At 39.4% G+C, this 21987-nt stretch overlaps 1 protein-coding gene across 1 annotated transcript; it reads left to right on the plus strand.

Annotated features, from left to right (window-relative positions):
• The first annotated feature begins 368 nt into the window (after positions 1-368).
• Positions 369-13150, plus strand: LOC121516795. Its single transcript, XM_041798206.1, has 6 exons — positions 369-2070; positions 2168-2261; positions 5264-5318; positions 5458-5976; positions 10865-11024; positions 12966-13150. Exons 1-6 carry the CDS (start codon positions 1854-1856, stop codon positions 13148-13150), a joined length of 1230 nt encoding a protein of 409 aa, XP_041654140.1. The 5' UTR covers positions 369-1853.
• The last annotated feature ends 8837 nt before the right edge of the window (positions 13151-21987 follow it).

The following is a 21987-nucleotide window of genomic DNA, read 5'->3' on the forward strand; positions in this document are numbered from 1 at the left end:
CTTTTCAATATGAAAGTCACCAAGAACCAGATTATGACATGTTATCCAATGACAGCAATGAAGAGTTTAATTCTGATGGTTGCACTGAAGAAACTGAGCCTCTCACTGATGTCAAAAGGAAGTTGGCTGATTGGGCAGCAAGTCACAACATTTCACACAGTGCCCTGTCAGAGCTACTACAAATTTTAGTGCGGTGTGGCCTGGATTTGCCCAAAGATCCAAGGACTCTTTTATCGACTACAAAAACATGTGAAGTCAAAGACATTGGGGATGGTTGTTATCATCATTTTGGGATATCAAATGCTCTAATTACATTGCTGTCACAGCAATCTCAACCTTCAGTTGAGACTCTAACTCTTCGTGTCAACATTGATGGATTGCCCCTCTTCCGAAGCTCAAAAATGGAGTTATGGCCTATTTTGGCCAACGTCAAAGAAATTTCAGGATGTAATATTATCATCATTGGTCTGTATGCAGGTCCTACAAAGCCTAACTCTGTTGAGGAATACCTGAAGGACTTCATCCATGACCTGAAGCATGTAACTCAGGAGGGTTTACATTACAATGGAATACATTACAAGATTGCACTTCCTGATGCCTTCATCTGTGATGCCCCTGCCCGTGCCTTCTTAAAATGTACCAAGGGTCATTCAGGTTACAGCTCCTGTGAACGCTGTACAGAGCATGGAGTTCGAACAGAGAACAGGGTCGTATTTCCAGATCTGGCTGCACCACTGAGAACAGATGAACAGTTTGAGAATATGGCAGATGATGAACATCATCATGGTGTTTCACCCCTACAAGAGCTAGGCATAGGAATGGTGTCATGCTTTGTTCTTGACTACATGCATCTAGTTTGCCTTGGAAATGTTCGAAAACTTGTGAGTCTGTGGATCAAAGGACCATTACGGTGTCGGATTTCTGCAGCCACCATCACAGTTATCTCCAGCCACTTGAAACTAATCAGAGGACATCTCCCGAGGAATTTTGCTCGAAAACCACGGTCACTCATGGAATACAGTCAGTGGAAGGCCACAGAATTCAGACAGTTTTTGTTGTACACAGGCCCTGTGGTTCTTAAAGGACGTTTACCTACAAGACTGTACAAGAACTTTATGTTGCTGTCTGTGGCAATAAGAATTCTACTTAGCCCAGCTTTGTGTCGCGAATACTGTGATTATGCAGAAAAACTATTGAAATGTTATGTGACCAACTTTGCAAAGATTTATGGAACAGAGCACCTTGTGTACAACACCCACTCTCTAATACACCTGGCTGATGATGCAAGAAAGTTTGGTCCCCTAGACAGTGTTTCATGTTTCCCTTTCGAAAATTATCTGGGGACATTAAAGAAGCTGGTAAGAAGACCACAAAACCCTGTCCAACAAGTTGTACGGCGCTTAGGTGAAAAACCCAGCTGTCCTCAAGGAGAGATCAAGGAAATGAGGAACAAGCCTCAGCCACTGCATGTCTGTGGTCCAACTCTCTCTAACGTTCCTCCTTGTATACAGTACAAAAGATACATACACGAGGGAAACATAATATCTTGTTCTCAAGGCAACAACAGCTTTGATGTTGAGGGCAAAGTTGCTGTTGTGAAGAACATTGTGGAGTTTGCATCTGGAGAAATGTATGCTGTGTGCCAGTTTTATGAAAGACAAGGACGCTTTTATGATTATCCTATTGACGTTTCTTGCATGGGGATCAGAAAGGTGACACAGCTCTCTGACAGGCTTCACGGCGTGCTTCTGACTGACTTGACAAAAAAACTGGTACTGCTTCCTGTTAAAGATGAAAATGTGGCCTTTCCCCAGTTACACGACTGTTGATCTACCTCATATTAACTTTGCAGCATGCCCCTCTTCAGCATTGTGGAGTTCAGGGAGGAAGTGACAAGTGAAGGAAAGGCTCTTGTGGATATTATTCCATCATGTTGGTTCACTGATGAGGACAAGACGGACTGTTTTTGGCCAGAAGGCCACAATCTTAATGTCACCAAAGCAGTGAAACAGCGACAACAACCGGATGCTTCATGGGGGACATACAGTGTTCGTGCACTTGGACATGCAGGTCAGGCAAAGGGTTTTTTTGGTAGGGGGCTGGCAGGGGGTAGGTGTAACAATTTAGCTGTAACCATATGTTTTGTCTTGTTTTTGTCACTTGACAGACACATATGAAGATGCTCGACGCAAGCTTGCCCGAGCAGAGGCTACTTCTGATCTTCAAACAGACAATGATGTACCAAAGAAAAGACCGAGAAGGTAAGTGCAGTGTTTCCCACAGGACCAGAATCTATATGTGGTGGTGGGTTTCTGCTGCTGGGGGGGAATGGGATAGAAAGATTCAGCTCCAAGACTGATCCCGTTACCTTGGGCTGGGTTTGATATTTTCTAGGGGTGTAAAGGTATGTGTCTTTGTACTGTACAGACATGTACCGAATGAGTACATGTTGAACCAAGCTCATACATAGATGGAAAACTAGAGAACAACACATTGTCCTGACAACCACACTGTTCATGGTTTTTCCTGGCTCAAAGTGAGGCAGAGGTGATACCATTCTGACCATGTGTGCTCAGACCTTTCTAGGGGGGTCCAGGGATGTGGTCCACGGTGAGTAAATTTTGTACATTTAAAGGTAGTAACATCAATCTCTGAGAGTGGAATTAAGAGGCTAAATCTGTGAAACATTTTTTTCACTTTATAAGTTTGTGCTTTAATTTTGAATTGTTTACTGGTCTGACCCGAAATATTTTAATGGTACTAGCCTTAAGCTGTTCTTAACATCAAAAAGCTTTTAGTCTTTCTTTAATGGATGTTCAATTTTTTATCCATAATAACAGACTCTTTGTCAATCATTAGATTATTTATTAACTATTATAATAAATAATAATAATGTGTGAATAATATAAGCAATATTTAATTCAATTTCTGGGTTAAGTTCAAATTCTACATCGATCAACATTCTGTTTATTCCTCTTTGCTTAATATATATGTTTTTAAAGATAAATGAAAGTATAAGTGAACTTCAAAGTCAAAGGTAACTCTGCCCACTTAAATTTCAAAAAATGCACAGAAAGTCAGCAGTTTGGTATTGAGAGGAAGGAGGGGAAAAGGATGGGTCTTTCCAGATGAGGTGGGAGTGACAGTGACGTTCCCTTGCCAGAAAGTGACACGTGGGGCTTTTACATGGAGCCTCTCTGCTTGACTCGGCATGGCAGCCCAGCACAGCCGAGCTACCCTTTTGAGGGTGCGTCTAGAGCTGATGACTTAGTGTTTTGAGCCTTTCTCGATCTCTCTACACTCTCTGGTCTGAATAATTTTGCATTGTTTTAAAGCAAAAATTAAACTATAGACAAACAGCACTTCAAGTTGCAACATTCTCTCTCTCCCTCTCTTTCTCCCCGTCTCTCTCTCTCCCCCTCTCTCTTTCACTATCAGTAAAACAAACAATAATTCATGCTTATCATCAAAAGGAGAGATTTTTTCCTGCATTTAAGTTGAATAACAGTCTCCTTAATATTGATTTGTGGCTCTCTAAAGAGCAGAAAATGAACACAATCACATTTTTGGATTGGGCAGTGAGAACGGCATGTTTTTTCCCCAGAAGAAATTAAAGACAGACTCTGTCATGGGCTAAATGTTATGAACATCTCCAGCATTTTATTTTATTTTTTTAAGTTTAGAATTTATTTGTATATAAGAAGGGGAAAAAATTAAGGTCCTCATTGTACCACCTTCCAAAGCTCTTCACTGGCTTCTCTAGAATTTACAGTATTTCTTCTTCATCTACAAAAAACCTTGCCATCTTGTCTTGAAATTTGGGGTACTTATACATGTCCTAATCCTCTAAAATATATTTTCACTAAATTTGCTCCTACCTTTGGCACTTTAGAGAAATCATACACCCTCCAGATAAGACTGAAGTACTGACCCAGATGCATTTGCTAAATCTTAAAATACTTTGTGTAATTTATAACACTAAGAATACCACCAGAAACAGTTGGGATTTAAATATGATTTTAAAAAAAATATCTGTTGTATCTGGTATCAGTACTGATGTGTTGCAATTGAATTGGGACTGAAAACAATGTGCATCAGCCCATTTCTATATGATACTAAAATTATGCGTATAATGAAAAGTCATCAAAGGTGAACTAAAATAAAATGTAAATAAAATGTGATACAGCTCAATTACCTATTAACCATCCATATAATCCAGAAAGAAATTCTGCAGAAATTCCACTCTCTGTATTTTTAAATTGTTTGTTATTTAAAATATTTTGTGGTTGGATTTATGCAGGATGTGAAGCTTATGGTCAAGCGTCAGATCATGATTAGAAAAAAAAGACCATGTGACTTTTCTGTCTCTCATAGTCTGTCAAAATCTTAAAATGTGTGCCTTTTAAATTAAATGGAAAAGGGACGTTACTTAATTAGTTAAAGCAACGATTGCTGGTGTAACTTGTCCTCAAAGAAGACGGCAAAGACACACACTTTGCTCTTTTGAGATACACACATGCAAAAACACACCGAAGGTGCTATATAGAAATAAACAAAAGTGCACATTTTACCAGAAGTGTGGCAGTGTCTCTCAGTTCTTCAGTGTAACCGCTATGAAGCCATTGGAAAGTAAAGTCTTATTTCCTTGAATAACTACTCTGTCTTTGGCAGCACTTTCTCTTATCACGTTTTATGTTTATTGTTCACTGCTGTACTCTGTCTGTGTGTGTCTCTTTCTTTCTCTCTCGCATTTACAGTGTTTCAAAACATAATTTCTCATATCCTTAATTTCATTTCTCACAATCTTAATGTCATTTGTCTTAACCTTAATTTGTAGGCTAAAATATTATTGAAAAAACTTTGAGGCAGTTTTTCCAGTACAGCTGTCATCATAATAAAGACAAAGACAAACATTGTATAATAATTCAACTGATTTCTAAGTTATCAATGCTCCTGACAAAGAATAATTTGCTTTTTTTATTTGGCACAAGACTTTAAGACTCATAATTGTGGATCACACTGTGCTATAAATGAAACACCTATCGGAAACAAATTGACCACATTTTCTTACCATAACCTGACTTTGTTCAGCTGTGTACTTTAATGCTGCTAGCCAATTAGTATTGTTAATTCAACAAATTGGATCAAAAACCCATTTGGATGGAATGCACTGCAATATTTGCATTATATCAATGTATGTCTGCCTAGTACTGTCTTGATGACATTTGTTTAACTTTTTATTTTTTCTTTTATCTTAATGTAGGCGATCCATGAAAGCCCTGCCCTTGAAACAAGTGAAGAGGAATCTGATACGTGTGGTGACGATGAATTGCCTCCCTCTCCTCCCATTGAATTTGGTAGCCATTTTAAAGCATATAAGCCAAGTGTAAGCCAGAGAGTAACCAGCCACGTTTGCTCAAGAAGCACCAGTACACCATGTAGAGTAAATGAGTATAGTGCCACCCGACTCTGGGAGACCCGAGTGCCACCCCGACTCTGAGGGACCCGAGTGCCACCCCGACTCTGAGAGACCCGAGTGCCACCCCGACTCTGAGAGACCCGAGTGCCACCCCAACTCTGAGAAGCCTGAGTGCCGCCCCGACTCTGAGAAACCCGAGTGCCACCTCGACTCTGCGAAGCCCCAGTGCCACCCCAACTCTGCGAAGCCCCAGTGCCACCCCAACTCAGAGAAGCCCAAGTGCCACCTCATGCATGAGCAGTGCCAGTAGCGCCTCCTCAGATCTTAACAATGCCAGTAGCCTTGGAGAAGCCATGTATATAAAATTGATAACTTTACTTGAGGAAGTGAAGGACACACAGAGAGTGCATAGCAAAATGCTTAACACTTTGTTGAAGCAAAGAGAAGCTTTGACAATGTCTGAACCACCACAAGGAGCAGTGTTTCCGTTAACAACTATTGATGATGTCCAGGCCATGAACGAGAAGCTGTCGGACTTGGAGTTCATGTCAGGGGTTGTAAGTTCCAATCCTATTAACTTTTTACTGTATTTGCACTTGCTTCTAGGTTCTCTGTCAGTCATCTATCAGCTGCTGGTTGCATATATCATCAATTGGAAGCTTCACATTTGTAGCACGAAGGACCCATGTATACTGCAGCGGTAAACTTTGCAAAAACGAAATCCATTTGAGCAGTTTAGTCCATTGTTCACACAAACTTAAGTAAAAGGCCCAGTTAAATGCTCCCTATTTATTGTCTGATTGGGGCTCAGTCTCCTAAACATTACTTTAGGCATAAAGCACACACTGTTGAAAGATCTGATGTATTTTTTTTAAGGATAATTTCACAAAGCAGTGCTTTTATGAGATACACAAATAGGAGAGAATACTGTTTAAGGGTTACTGTGGATTCTTGAAAGTAGTGGCATTGAAATTGATAATCTCAAGATGCATTGTGATGCAGATCAATGCAGAACCAGCTCATATCAATGCAGATGGATGCTGCTTGGTGTATTTTCACCCTTCAGCTGGGCCTACTCTAAATGCTCAAATAATGACCAGTTTCCCTTCAAACAAGGCTTTTTTTCAATGCATTTCAATGGTAGTCTGTTTTAAATGGTGCAGCTTTTCTTGTCTTTTGGTAGTAGTAGTCACATCTGACTCTACTCAACCAGTCAACTTCTGTGTTGTGACTTTGCTAGTGCAAAATACTTGCGCTTTGCAGGCCTGCACTTGGCAGAGCATGGAGAAACAGAGTCTGAGAATTCTGAAAAGAAGACAGCGAAAGATGTTATCTAGGTTGGGTGAACTCTGTTTGTTTTCCCCATTGACAATTAAAACAATTGTGTCTCATTTTTATCAATACCATTGCAATCACTAAATGCAGTAATATCAAATATAAGAGACAAAACACACATGTGGAGCAGACATGACGTGTGACATGAAAAATTACTGAACAAGTAGCCAGATATGATTGATTCACCATTATCCCAAAACAGTGCAACACTTCCTTACAATGTGCCAATAATATTTTTTAAGGCTACAATAGTTTTAGTTCATATAAAATCCTTTTAATGAGTGTATAAAATAACATGACAGGAAGCAGCCGGTCTTATTTCCAGCTCAATTTAAAATCCTAACAGGATAATCTGAAGTTCGATAAGACTAAATAAGATGTGTGAGTGAGGGAAGGACCTGGAGAAGGACCTAATAAAGCTATTTAATTTTAATATGTAACAAATTTTATTTTAAAATTTTAGAAAATAATTTAACATAAATTAATTAAAAATGCAGAAATACACCTAAATCTTTATATTTCAAATATTATTAAGCTTATTTCAATAATGCCTTCTTCAAAAAGCTGTAAGTATGTTTATGCAAACCTTTTACTTTACATTGGAATATTAATATAATGATATCATTCAGGTAAATGACATAAAAAGAATGGATTATTGTGTAGAGAAATTGCTTGTCTCCATGGATCAAAAGTAACCATGTGTAGTTCTATAGAACATGAAGGCAGCATTGGATGAATCGGGATATCAGATTGAATTGTTGGTCTGATCATCATAATAACTATAAATGTGATACCAGTCAAGGTACAGAGCTCTACTCAAAGGACTTGGGCAAGCCTGAGATTGGACTTTTGATATTCAACATTAACATGCTAATAAGTTAATGTAAATCAATTGTAATGGCTTTTTTTTTTGTTTGTTTGTTTGTTTTGAGCACGAGTAACGCACATGCGTTGGTATGACCCTTGTCTAGAGCTGTACATCTTGACTGGTCTCACAATTTGATTTGATTACAAGAATCAGGCCAACAAATCAATTTGATATAACAATGCATCAAGATTCATTCAGTGCATTCTCCATTTTCAATAGAACTGGACATGGCTTCTTTTTTAAATGCAGTTAAGAAGTCTGGTAAACAAAAACTCCAATGCAAATCTGAATTTCTTTACAAAATACTTTTTTTGTTGCACCTTTTAACTGAATTATATTAAATGATAATATAGTAATTAAGATAATACCCATCTCTTATGTACAATAAACCGTTTTCATGAAAAATTACAGCTTTTGGAAAAGTTCTAATAGGCCAAATATTTGGAAGTATAGATAAAGGTTTAGTCAGGTTTTCCCCTTTCCCCCTACATCTTTATCAGAGAAAACTCTTTCCCTCCCTTACTCACAAATCTTATTTGATTAAATGAACTTCAAATCATACTGTTAGGATTTAAAACCTGAACTAAATGTGAAAGGTATTGTCTGTGTCATTAAAGTTTTTTTTTAGACTCTAACGTGAGGTTAGGACTGGTTCAAAAAATCGATTCTCCTATTCAGATCAATTCTCGTTTTGAAAATCAGAAATTGATCCATAACATTGATCCATAATGAGATCTATCTTTTAATAGATGCCTTTTCCCTCTCCTTTTGGCTCCATGCGCTCCCAGTCTCAGACTTGCGCCAACACGCAGCCCAAGTTGACCTGCACTTGCTTCTAAAAGTGTTTAGACTATGATTCAAGGTATAAATTGCATGCCCAATCATCTCATTTTGGATATCTGGGCGCATTGTTAATACAAGCTGAAAATCACTTTCTCAAATAGAAACCTCCGCCGGTACAGAGCAGCGGAGCTCTGCAGGTGAAGAGCGCTTATGCTGCTGCTGCTACAGACCCGGCAGACTTCCACACACAGTAGTGATCATCAGGAGTGCTATGTTCAAGATGAGCAAACCCCGACAGTTTCTTGAAAATCCCTTTGCATTGCTCCATACATTGTGCTTTATTGGCCCCTATTCCTCGGTTTTACAGCTGCGCAGATTATGCATGGCCCCATCGTTTACAGCAGGGAAATGACAGGGCCCTCAGTCATTTAGAAAGATATGAGTAATAAACTCACATCTGATGTAGACTTTCTACAAAGTTAGCGTAATATAACATTAACAACATATAATGTACATAATATAATGGATAACATGATGCATGTTTCTTTTTATCAACACTGTGGTTTCCTTCTTTTAATTAAAGTGCATAGGTGTCTGTCTTTAGTACACACCTCACACAGCAGACAGATAAACATTAAAGGACCACACTGTCTGCACTATATCTGAAAATGTGACTATAACTACTACATTGTAATCTTCAGTGTAATTATACATCATGGACCTGATCGAACTTTGTCAAAAATAATTCATCAAATTTACTTGATTTTATTTTTAGTCATTTAACAACAACAGTTTCAACTTGGACTTGCAGTAAGTGACTTATCTCTGTAAGAACAAACATGGTGGAGCCTGGCAGCTCTGCTCCACTGAAGGAACATCCAGACTTAAAAGAGGATATCAGACTGCATTTTAGATTTAAACACTAGAGACAGAGGCAAACTCGGAACAAAAAGACCATTTCCAGGATGGGCCACATGGAGGCAAAATAGTGACCAATTCTCCCTTATTTGCACTGCCTCTCTTTGTTCCTGTCAGTAGACAGCACCTGACTGCATTTGTTAGGCCAGCATTTCTGCCTCCTATTACCAACCTGTTGATAACACTGTAGTTGATTAGTTGAGTAGTGTCACATGGGACTACTGCAAGCACAAGGACAAGAAAAGCTGTACCGTTTGAAATAGACTACCATTGAAATGCATTGGAAGCTGATGTGTTTGAAAGGTTAACAGGTTATTTCAGTAATAATAAGCAGAGGGAAAACAGACGAGCAGCTTTTGTCTGCATCAATTATGAGCTGCTTCTACATTGATGCAGAATTGTTTTCGTCGTCATTACGATGCATCATGGAAAAGATTATTTTGAACACCAGTACCCACAATCCATCCTGTAGTTTGAGATCAGGAAGTGCTGCCATAGTGATGTTGTTAGGAGCAAGAGAGGAAAAATGGATAAAGGACAGAATTTTGATTGGCAGTTTCAGCTTTCAGATCAAGCCTGATTTGACTGAATTAATTTGCACTTACTGTGGACGTGAACTGAGTTACCCTGAGTTCTTAGATTCTTAAAAACTCTGTACCACTCACTGGCCAAGCACACTGCCAATATGGAGAGCTGGCCCCCCTAGCCAAAGCCAGACCAAAGCAATAAACTTTCTACAGTATTTGCTAAATTGGTGGCAACAGATTGAAGGCTGAATAGTATTGTGGAGGATGACTTTCTGTCAGAAACTATTTGCATCAAAGGACTGCACTTATGAACTTTCTTTGAGAGCTATTTTTGTAAGTAAAATACTAAAAGGCTCTTCCATCTTAATGTATGCGCTCTCTGGGGACTTGACTTCCCCCAGTAATCTGTAGAGAAAATTTTTCTCTGGAAATTATTTTGATATTAGCTGTCATTGTTTTGGATTGTTGTCATGAACAAACATTTGCATAGAGAAAGCATTTTTGTCCACTGTTATTGTCAAGGATATACAAATCTTCAGAAATACTACCATATGATAAGTTTAGGACGGATAAAAAGGGTGCGATTAATTTGCAATTAATAACAAGTTAACTATCAAAGTTTTGAGATTAATTGGGATTAAAATTTTGATAATGTGATGGTCCTAATTCTAATATTCTGAGATAGTGGATTTTTGTGAGCAGTAAGCTGTAATCATTAACTTTTAAAACGTTTTTAATGTTTCACTTTGTATGAAATGAATCTAGAATATATTAAAGTTTAACCTTTTAATTAAATCATGGCAAAAAATGAACTTTTTCATGACATTAATTTTTAAAAATAAACCTGTATCCCATGGAGAGGAAGAGAGAGAGGGAAAGGAGGATTTTTGGGGGGGGGGGGCATAATAGCAAAAGAGGGTAATAAAGAAGAATCATGAAATGGTGGTAGTAGTAATCATCCAACTGTTCAGTAACCATAGAATTTCTTCTGTGACTTTCACTATGTATTCTCAGGTCGCCATGGTTGGAGAAATTGGAGGTTCTTCGATAGATGACGCAACCAGAAGAATGATGGCATTTATAATGTCACCTGACCTTGCACTGCAGTACAACCTCTTTGGACGTCATGGGAAGAAACCCTTCAGGGAGCTACGTCTATTTGATCTTGTTTATGGTAGTTGTCTTTAAAATTAAGTATTTAATAGGGTGGCCATTTTATGTCCAAGGTTTCCAAGGTTTGAACAATTATTCAAATGTGAGGTTAGAAGTTCATGTTCAAAATGTAATTGGCTTTCAGACTCCAGATAGTAATTTCATCAAGCCATTTGGCCATCTAAATTAGTTTGCTGTGTGAGCAAGCAACTTGAGAAATTCAGTACTCTGTACAAGATTAGTGCCTTACAATGTTGATTTTGACAGCTATTAAAAATGTAGGTGGCTTTCACACGGGCCTGGTCGGCTCGATTGCACTTGAGCCCAAAGTCCAGTTCATTGTAGTCAGTATGAATGGAAGCGAACTGCCCGGGCACCAAGACAGAGCATCCTATCAGCTCTATGATGTCATCGTAAAAACTAAACTTCTTTCCACTGCATGGCAGTTTGCTCACATTTTTCCTTAATAAAAGGTGAAAATCATCAAACCTTTTGTTGTAACTCACCTTACAGATGAACACTAGTTTGAGTTGGTGAGAGGAGGGGCACAGGCAATTAAAGTCTCCTGTCACCTCAAATACTGCTGCATCAGTGCAGTGCAAGCCCATTTAATCATCTGATCTGTAGTAGATGTGCAGAAACAAAAGGGTGACGTTGTTGGCCTCTTGAAAAGTGATTTTACATAATCCATGGCTTCAGGATGGACTTTTTGCTGGGTTAAAACAAAAACAGTCTTCACTCAGGTCATGACCCGAGTGGTTGCCGTTGTAGCTTTCTTTTTTTTCCTTCTTGGCAGGTTTGTAAACCAGCTACATGCATACCACATGGAAATCATAGGAAACTGCTCACTGTGCTTTATGTATAAAAATGTACAGCATTCAACATATCAAAAGTTATAGAACTGGTGCTTGATTGTCTAAAAAACAGTTTATATCAAGCAATATGTAAATTTTCTTCTATTTTGAGAATTAAAGGACTTAGTCTGACAGTTTTTGGGGATAAAAACAACATGCAGTTTTATCAATCCTGAGTGCAAAAAATGCATCTTTTTTTCTCATTTCAAAGCCAAAGTGGTACTGAATGAATGAGCCATTTGGGAGCTGAAAGACTAGTCTTTTCTTGCTGAACTGAACCCTATGATCTGGATCTTTGAACAGAGCAGGAATTAGGATCCTTCATTTCTAAACCCACAGACATAGGGGCCAGCACAGTTACATACCCCAATAAAAAAGTCACTCTGCCAGAACACACAATTCAGTCAGGCATTTTAACGGCCATCCCAGATAGATACAGTCAGCCATATACTAGGTTTTAACCTAGTCTTGTTGACCCTCAGCTAGTTGCAGTCTAACAACTAAAAAATATTTAGTTTGTAATATCAAGTTTTTATCAATAGTAAGTCCTTCAATTTCAGTCTTTACTTTAAGTGACATTGTATATAGTCTTTGAACTAACTTAATTAGCCAAATTGTTTAATTAATTTAAATGTAAAACAACCATTACTGCACTATAAGTACTTAAAGTGATTTGAAATATACTGACGAAAATATTTCCTTGTTTGAACATCATAGAAATATGGATTTGGAATATCCATCAGTCCAGCACTAACATTCTAGTTTTTTGTGTCACCAAAGATCAATTTTTAGCTGATCTCCTACTTTGAATGCATTTTTTCATGGATTTAATGACTTGCGTTGAATTGCTTAAACTTAGGAAATTTAAAAATGGAGGACTTTATAGGGTACCCTATGATGTCATTGTGATTTCAGATGGTAATTGTTGTATTCAATATCATGAGGCATGTCTTGAACTTCATTTACTGGATTCCTTTCAGTTGCCTTTTGTCTATTGCTCTGTAATTTTTTAAAAGAAAATAGATAATTGGTCGCCTGCCATGAGTATGTTACAAAATGGTAAAACAAGCTAGAATAATTAAGTTGACACTTTATTCATTTATTTCTAGGAGCACTGAAGAAGAACATCCTTACAAAGGACATAAACCAGAAGGATGCGGAGAAGGCTCTCTCAAAATGGTTTACAGGAGCTCGGGACAGAGGGGGCAACCGAGCCGTGAGAGCACAGAGGGAGTTCACCAAAAGGGGTGAAACACAGGCCCTCCAATCTCAAGATGAGACACAAATCCAATAGAGATCAACAATGTCATTCTGGAAGTAAAGGTCTCATCATTTACTCCATGGTGGATTTTATCATTAGCCATAATGTCAGAAATATCCAGCTTACTATGAGCTGTCTTGGAGTAAAACGATGGACTATGCTTCTGTAGAAGACAAAAGTTTGTAAGACAACCTCTTTCCAAGAAATAGTTTATTTTGTGTCTAACCCCAAAGCTATTGCATCACCCACAATCCTAGAATGCCACACTTGCGTCTAATTGGTGATTCTGCTGTAACCATAGAAATGTCTACCATGCCTATGAAAGAGGACTAACTGCTGTTGATAACAAAAAGTACATGCTACTTTAGTAGTATGACTCTCTCTCTCTCTCTCTCTCTCTCTATATATATATATATATATATGTGTGTATATATGCCATCTACAATATATTACAGCATTAAAAGATTTAAAATCTAACCACTACAAATCTAAGTTTAGAATAAAATGTGCATGGTTTGAAAGTTTTAAAAACTAGCTTAACAGTGTCTTAAAGGAATTACAGTGCATTGTAGGATCCGTAGGTCCTGTGTTCTCCTATAAAATTATGCACAAAGTTTTGTATATTTGCCTTTTCCTCCATTCTCAAGTAATGTTTTTGCACCAATTGAAAAAATATATATTGTCATAAGTAGTCAGGTAGCTAGTTACTTGGTTAAAAGTGTTTGTATACAGATTTGAAAAAATGTCAATTGAGGATTTGAACGGTGAATTTAATTTCAACAACTAGAGCTTCTAAAAAAGTGGATGAGCAGCGTTAAGACTGTCCTGTTGGCAATGTTAATTTTATGTTCAACCTTGTCACTCTTATAACCATCTGTTCTCAACATATGCAGTTTGTGCAATTACTACTTACAGTGTGGTAGTTTAACTCAGACGGCCATGATGACACTGATTCATTGTTCGCAAGTTGTTCTGCCTCCATAGCCTATAACCTCTTATCCACACTGTTTTCAGTCAAACCAAGGCTCTACAAGATTAAATTTATACTTTTTCCTTTAAAAGAACAGTTAAAACCTAACTATGGTGAAAGTAGTTAAAAATAGTCCCCATGCCTGCCATTGTGGTTTCTGTTATGTGTTCCACGACATTTTGAGCAGTTACGCGAAAGCAGCCACTTGCAATGCTTATAGCACTGCACAATGTTATTGCAGTAAAATGGTTAGTTTTTGTGAAGGCACATTTTATATTAAACTCAAGTTTGTTTTGAACACAGCTGTGTGTCATAGTTTTTGTTGTGAATTTTAGCACCAGTTGTTTAAAATAAATTATTTTACATTTTTGCCAGTGTTTCAGGCCTAGGAGTCTGCTGACCTGCACCTGATGCAGGTAGTGCAGACAAACCTCATACAAACCCACTTTCTGCAATCTGTGTGTAAAAATGTGCAGTCTGTACAAATATCTTAAGTTTTACACAAAATTACAAAAAAATGGGTGTCTGTTGCTGTATACAGACTTCTGTAAACATGAATTTGTATTTAAAAAAAAAACAAAACATTTTCGTACTAAGCATTTTATGTCCTGACCTTTGTATTCTCTTTGGTGTTTAGGGACCCACATGTAGGGCCGTATGGGAAACTGCTGTCAAATCCATCTGGAACCCATTCTGAAACCCTGTTGGCCCCCTTCTTGAGGCTCAGTGAGGTCTTTTTTCCAGGCAGTGATATCGGGCCTATATGGGTCTTATATCAATTGCCCAGATAGGCCCCATATAGAGCTCAGGTAGATCCCACTTGAGGCCCATTTAGCAGTCCCATGTGGGGCCTCCACGAAACCTGTGGAGAAACCCACTTGGAACCCATTTTTCAGCCCACTTGGGCCCCACACAATGCCTAGTGAGATCTTTCTTCAGGCAGAGATGGGGCCTATATGGGTGCCATATGAATTGCCCAGATAGGCCCCATATAAAGCCCAGGTAGATCCCACTTGAAGCCCATATGGGCAATTACAGGTGGGGCCCCCATGGAACCTGCGGACAAACCCACTTAGAACCCATTTATCAGCCTATTTGGGCCCCACACAAGGCCCAATGAGATCTTTCTTCTGGCAGAGATGGGGCCTATATGGGCCCCATATCAATTGCCCAGATAGACCCCATATAAAGCCCAGGTAGATCCCACTTGAAGCCCATATGGGCAATTACAGGTGGGGCCTCCATGGAACCCGCGGACAAACCCACTTGGGACCCATATTTGCAGCCCTTATATAACCCATATGGGGCCCACATGGACATGCTGGCTGGGCAGAAACCGAGTGAAAAGAGAAGGAGGTTATTTCCATGCGTTTTCACTTTTAAACCACTGCTAGGAGTATTAATGATCTGTCGATTTTAGTTCCCCTGTGGACAAAGTGGTTCATCCTCTCTCTTTGTTGATCTTGTCTGACCAAAAACTCTCATCCTGCTTCCTTTAAACATTCAGTCCTGTAGCTTGTATAGCTGTGAATCTCCTGTGGCAGATTTAAACAAAAGCTTTTTTGGCAGCATGTAGTTAAAGCCTTGTTTGACATGGACCATGGGGCACAGGGGGAATTTAGAGGAATTAAAATACTAAGGAAATAGCAGGTCTGCTCTCTGATGGTCTATTTTGCTTTTGTAGTCCAAACAGAGACATCAGTGTTCATTTAAATCTGTTTTATAACCAAACAACAATGGAGCTCAACTTGATACATAATAGAGTGTTTTGGTGACAGAATACATCTCATGGTTGATAATCAGTATACAAGAGAAGAAAACAGAGGCATTGATGTCAGGCACATTGAAATGGACTCATGTCTTTTTTTTCCAGCAGAAGCACTCAATAGAAAACTGGAGGCAAAAGCCTGGAAGTCTGTTATAAAAAGATAGCAATATACAGTAAGTCTTTATGCACACATGAAGACAAAGGAACATAGTCAAGACCAGAGTCTGTGGGCTGAGAAGGGATAGGTTAAACACCTCAGAGATTATAGGGTGGTATGTAAAAAGCAGACAAGTGGCCAAATGCTGTCTTGGTATGCTCAAGTGGGAAGGATGCTTCCAAGAAGAAAAGCATGACGATTTGCCTGGGCATGCTAAATGAACGCATTTATTGAACGTGCTCTCAGTTTTCAAACAAAAATGCAGGCATACTTCACTCTAAAGTACCCTTTGCACTGTGTACCAAAGTCAGACTTCACTGGTGCATCTGTGTACATCCTGTCTGGCTGCTAAGGGATTGCAGCGTTTACAGGACTGCCCAATTCTTCAGAAGTGAACATTGGCTTCTGGTTTCAACCAAGCGGCAACCTCCAGTCCTTAAAAATGAAGCCAATGCGGAAGTCCAAAATATTGCAATACAGAGAGTGTCCACTTGAAGCTGGCTGCAGGAAAAACAGAAGTTCCATCTGAACACATTTAAACCGCCGTTTTTGACATTAGAAATAAACTGGTTTACAGCCTGGTTCAAAAAATAGAAAAACGTGTCTCATTCGCTAAAGTCTTCATGTGCTCTCATTGTAGGGGGGTGAATTTTTTTGTACCACAATCATTGTGATTATACTGAGGAAAAACCTCACTGTGAAGTGATTGGTGCATCTCATTTTATTGACAGTTAGCTTGACAGGCAGAAGCTACATTTCTATCAACCAGAATGCTAGCTAGCTTAGCTGACAGGAGGTCAAGCTCTGTGGGCAGGCCATTAGGTTGATCCAAAGATGAGTTGAGGCCGCAATTTCAATATGGAAGCTGCAGTGGATTGGCTTCAAATGCAGTTTGAGTCCGCCTATTGTACGCAGACAGCTGACGTCACACAGGCTTTGTCCAATTCTTTCTACAGTCTATGGTCTCAACCCTGAAATTCTGGTTGAGGTGCCCCTGGGAGGCTGACTTTAGTAAAATTAGATTAGATGTCCATCTCCTTGGAGGCCAGATGTTACGAAGGTGTATACAGCTGGGCATATGGCAACTCTTAGATGCCACTCGAGATCCTGATTCTGTCTGTGGGAATTTAAGGTCTGGTACCTTGGTTGCTGCCCTGGAATGCATTCATGGATACCCAGGAGAAGGGGGGGCTAATTTCTGAGGAAACCATCATTATCATTGAGTCAAGTCGCAATACCAAACTTGGCAGGAGACTGAGGCATGAGTCTGCAAGGACAACGCAAAGAGATAAGAAGGCTAGAGTTTGTGGTTTGTGTGAGACAATGGAGGGCCACTTTGGCACAAGTGATAAGAGGACCATACAGAGCCTCATGTTAGCTGCATCCTCTTCGCACTGCCTTGCAGTAAAGGTCCTAAATGGCACCATCCTGACAGAGGAGTTTGATGGTCAGGATACTTTCAGGAGTTGCACAGTCTTGTGTGGACCCACCTATGAGCTGAGATCCCCCAACTCTTGGGGGATCTCAGCTGTGCAGGCACTGAACAACCTATAGGCCTGTAATGTACAAGGCTTATGCAGGATCCAGGCTGAGGGGCTAACTGCAGACAGTGAAACCTCCCTCCTGTGGTTGCATGCTCTCAACCTGTCATGAATTATCTAAAGCCAAATAGAGCATCAAGCTATTGCCTTAAAAAATCAACAGAAACATCCTCTAGGCAATACCTGTTGTACAAAAAGCTGTTGGATGAAAATGAACTCTAAAGTACAGAAGATATCACCTTTGAAGGGCTGGATCAAACAACTACTGAATATTTGGATGTGGAATATTCATTTTCATCATCACTGTACAAATAAGTGCAATTTTTAAATTTTTTCTCTTTTCCTTTCTGAGGCTACATGCAGGCAAATGTCTCTGCAGCAGAGGAAGTTTCGTTGATAAATAAGAACAGTATCCATCCATCATTAACTGCAGCCATCTGTATTGGAAACTTTGCATACAGTGAAAGGCTGGTGTGAATGGCTGATGTAATTCTCCCTCCTCAGTTTGATGCATTATCATGAGAGCCCAGAGAGCTGCACAATGGATTTCTTTTGTCTCTGTGGCCTCCAAAACTCTACAGCCTTCAGCACTCAAACAGATCAAAGCATTCAGTGTACACTGGGCTATAAATGCCATGGCAGTTTCTGAAAGTAGCTCTCAAGTAGAAACTGTAATGAATGAAGTATGGAAGTCTGGGAAACTGTAGTGTCCTCCATAGGCTGTCTTTGAAAGTGAGTCAATCCCCATTTGGTTTAAAATGAAAATGCTCAGCTTGACAGCAGAAGGAAAAAGCCTGTGTTTACAGCCTGGTAGGAAAAATGTTTTTAGGTCTCTGCAGATCATCTTCTAAATCAAATACAACCGTGAGAGAGATTTTTTAAAGGCACCCATTTGAATTACATGAAGGTTCAGAGTTTTACATAATCAGGGGCACAACAACTGTGAGTGACAATGAAGCAATGTTATGTTTCTGCTAGGCATTAATTTCATCACTTCAGCCACCATCAATCTAAACCTAGCACAAAAACTAAGGAAGTGTGTTCGGTAAATTATTTTGTTGTTGTAACAGTACTTCTTGGCAATAAATCTTAAACCGTTGGAAAATCTGTTTATTTCCCTTTTAAATGGTGCCACATTTGTAAGGAAAATGCCTTTGTTGGATGAGCAGCAGAGCTGAGTATGTGGGTTATGCCCATGAAAAATTTGCCACATCTTCTCCACCAATGCCAAACAGCTTATTCTGTCATTCACTCTTGTTTGGTTGAGTCAGACAAAACAAGACATTTTGGCAATTTAACAATTTCATTTAACAAAAAGGAGCCTCAGTAGCATGTGGAAGAACCATACACAGCCGCAACAGCCTGGCAACTCCTACTGACATACTGCTGTGGGATGGCATCCCATTCTTCAACCAGTATTTGTCACAAGTCAGTCAGTGTGCTTGTGCTGGTTACTCTGGCATGAACAGCATGCCTAAGCTGATCTCACAAGTGTTCAGTGGGGTTGAGTTCAGGACTGCTGGCAGGCAATTCCATCCTCTCCACTCCCAAATCATGGAGGTAGTCTCTGATAAATCTTGCTTTGTGGGGGTGAGTGTTGTCATCTTGGAGGATAGAGTTTGGTCCTAGATCGTGGAGATATTCTATTACCACTGGTTGCAGAATCTCATCCTGATATCTCTCTGCCTTGACGTTGCCTTCAGTGATGACAAGCCTAGTTTTTCCAATGAGGTGCTGCCCTACACTATCACACTGCATCCACCAAAAGATGTTGCCCTATTGGTACAGCAGTCAGCATATAATTTCTCCACATTTTGACCTTAAGATCCAACTGCCATAAGCAGAATCTGGACTCACTGTTGAACATAACATTCCTCCACATGTTCTGATTCCAGGGTACGTGTTGCCGACACCAGCGCAAACGGGCTTGATGGTGAAGGGCAGTCATGGCAGGCCTCCTGCCAACCCTTTGAGACCAGAGATTGGCTGCAAGCAGCCTGTTCCAAATTGTCCAGGCAGAGAGCTTTTAGTAATAGCATCCCTCAAATCTTGACTGCAAATCTGTGGAGCAAAGCCCACAGTTCTGGTGCTGACAGGGTGAGGAAACGTTCCCTTGGGGTGTCGTATTCTTGGGACGCCCACTTAATGGCCTGTCTCTGATAACCCCCGTCATATGGAACTTGGCCTTCAGTTTTATAGATAATACTAGGGTTCATTTAATGCTCATTCAAATAATGCCACAACTTGGTTTTGCAGAACAACCGGCTTAGGTTTCCTTATTGACCTATACAGATTAGTCAAATGTGGCATGCCAATTCTTGGAGCAGACACCTACTGACCACTGTAGCAGGGCCCATGCTCAGGTGCTGACAACCAGGTGCCAATCAAGCCCGTAAAAGTCAGCACCTGTGGGTGCCATAAGCTCCAAACAAGAGTCAATAGCAATAGCAGAATAAGCTGTGTGGTACTGGGGGAGAAGATTTGGCACATTTTTCATGGACAAAACTCACATACTCATCTCTGCTGTCCATCCAACAAATCCAAGTTTTTACAAATGTGGCACCATTTAAAAGGCAAATACATTCTTCCCAAGAGGCATTGTTACAAATTCTGTATAAATAAAGTCAGTCTGACAACCATCACTGCAGCCCTCCACTGATCTGAGCTTTAGGTCAGAGTGGCTAGGCAGAAGGCTCTCTTCAGTGCAAAACACATCAAACCCCCCCTTGGAGTTTGCAAAAAGCACCTGAAGGACTCTCAGACTGTGAGAAACAAGACTGAACTGTTTGGCCTCAATTCTAAACGTTATGTCTGGAGGAAACCAGGTTAAAATAACACATATTGCTGTAGTAAATACTAAAAATATTACAAATGTAAAAATCGAGTGGATGTCATTAGCTATGTCTATTTATTGTTCAGGCACTTAACAGTAACTGCTCTTTGATTTAATCCTTAGATGGCTAGTGTGAACAAGTCTTACCATTCATATATAAGTACAGTACCAGGGAGAGCAAAAACTGTCGGCTTAACCAGAATGTGCTGAAAAAAACTGGATCACATTTTAGGTACAGCTGCCCCCCTCAGAAAAACAAAACTGAGTTTAAATCTAAGAAACCTACTTGGACATTTAGACACAGTGACAGCAAAACAGCCTTTCAAAAAGTAATCTGCCTTTTGGAAATAGAATGTCAAACATTTCTGACCTTTAACAATGCATATCAGTGTTTGGATCTGGGACCTGCAACATCTTTTATGCATGACATAAAATGTCACCTGTCAGTTATAATACATAAACCCCAGAAAACTACAATCTGGAAAGTGAGGGCATTTAAGTGTAAACTATATAGCAATGGGAATCAGAGGGCTCAAGAAAACTGAGCATAACAGGACAACAAATACATGAAAATAACGTCTTCACTAAGAAAAATGATGGGAAGTCACACAGTACATTTACTCAAGTGATGTACTTGAGTGCACTTTTTGCCTACCTCATATTTGTATCTAACCACAGTTACATAACAAACACACCATGAGGAACCGGGCAGTTTCCACCCCAAGTGTTTCCATTCCCCATTTCACAGGTCACAGGAAAGTCTGATTGATGCCAACACCTTCCTTTGCTCCAAAGGTTGACGGGGCTTTTCTGTGTTTTTCTTTTTTTCCCTTTTGCTAACCACAGTGCACCTGCGGGCCAAAGACATTATTAACATTCTTGACTCAGGTCCCTTTGTAAGGTAGCTGGCAGGTTGTTGTTGTAGTTTGAAACTCTTCCAGGATTAGCAGGACCCCTACATGAATCTTACAGGTCTTTAAAAGCTGCTTCATCCACTACCACATTTCCTCGAGTGTTAACGTCTTCGATTTTGTTGATTTTAAAGCCTAACTGCAGGGCTACACACTATTCAAAGTTCAGCACAGTCACTTAAAGATCAGCAAAGCTCATGATGACCTGAATAATTTAGTCTCATTTAAAAAAACTTAATTTCTTCTTACAGGGTTTTTGAACAGAGAGAAAGGTTTCTGTCTTTAATGTCAAATATGTAATGTGTTCATTGGTCATGTAATTAGAATACTTCATATGTAGCTTAAACGTAAGTTTAATGATTTAGTTGAATGCAAGGTCTTTTTACAAATTCTACAAAACATCTGTGTGCAGATTCTGCATGAGAAGTGTGTCTATGACAGCATTCATTTTTAATTCATTTCTAAAACCCTGTTTTGTGGCAGAGGGACCTGTAGGACATGTTTTTTATTTTCATAAGATACACTTAGCCTCGAGACAAACTGTTTTAATGAGACTTTCAGTCATGTTGTTGATCATATGAGAAGTAAGGAGCATTTAATGGCTGTCCACTTTGGGGTTTGTCCTGTAGTGATGTTGTTCTGTGGCTTTTTTAACTTAAAAGAAGTGTCTCTAAATAATTGTCTTAAATA

The sequence above is a fragment of the Cheilinus undulatus genome, linkage group 10, assembly GCF_018320785.1.
Source record: "Cheilinus undulatus linkage group 10, ASM1832078v1, whole genome shotgun sequence".
Lineage (NCBI taxonomy): Eukaryota > Metazoa > Chordata > Actinopteri > Labriformes > Labridae > Cheilinus > Cheilinus undulatus.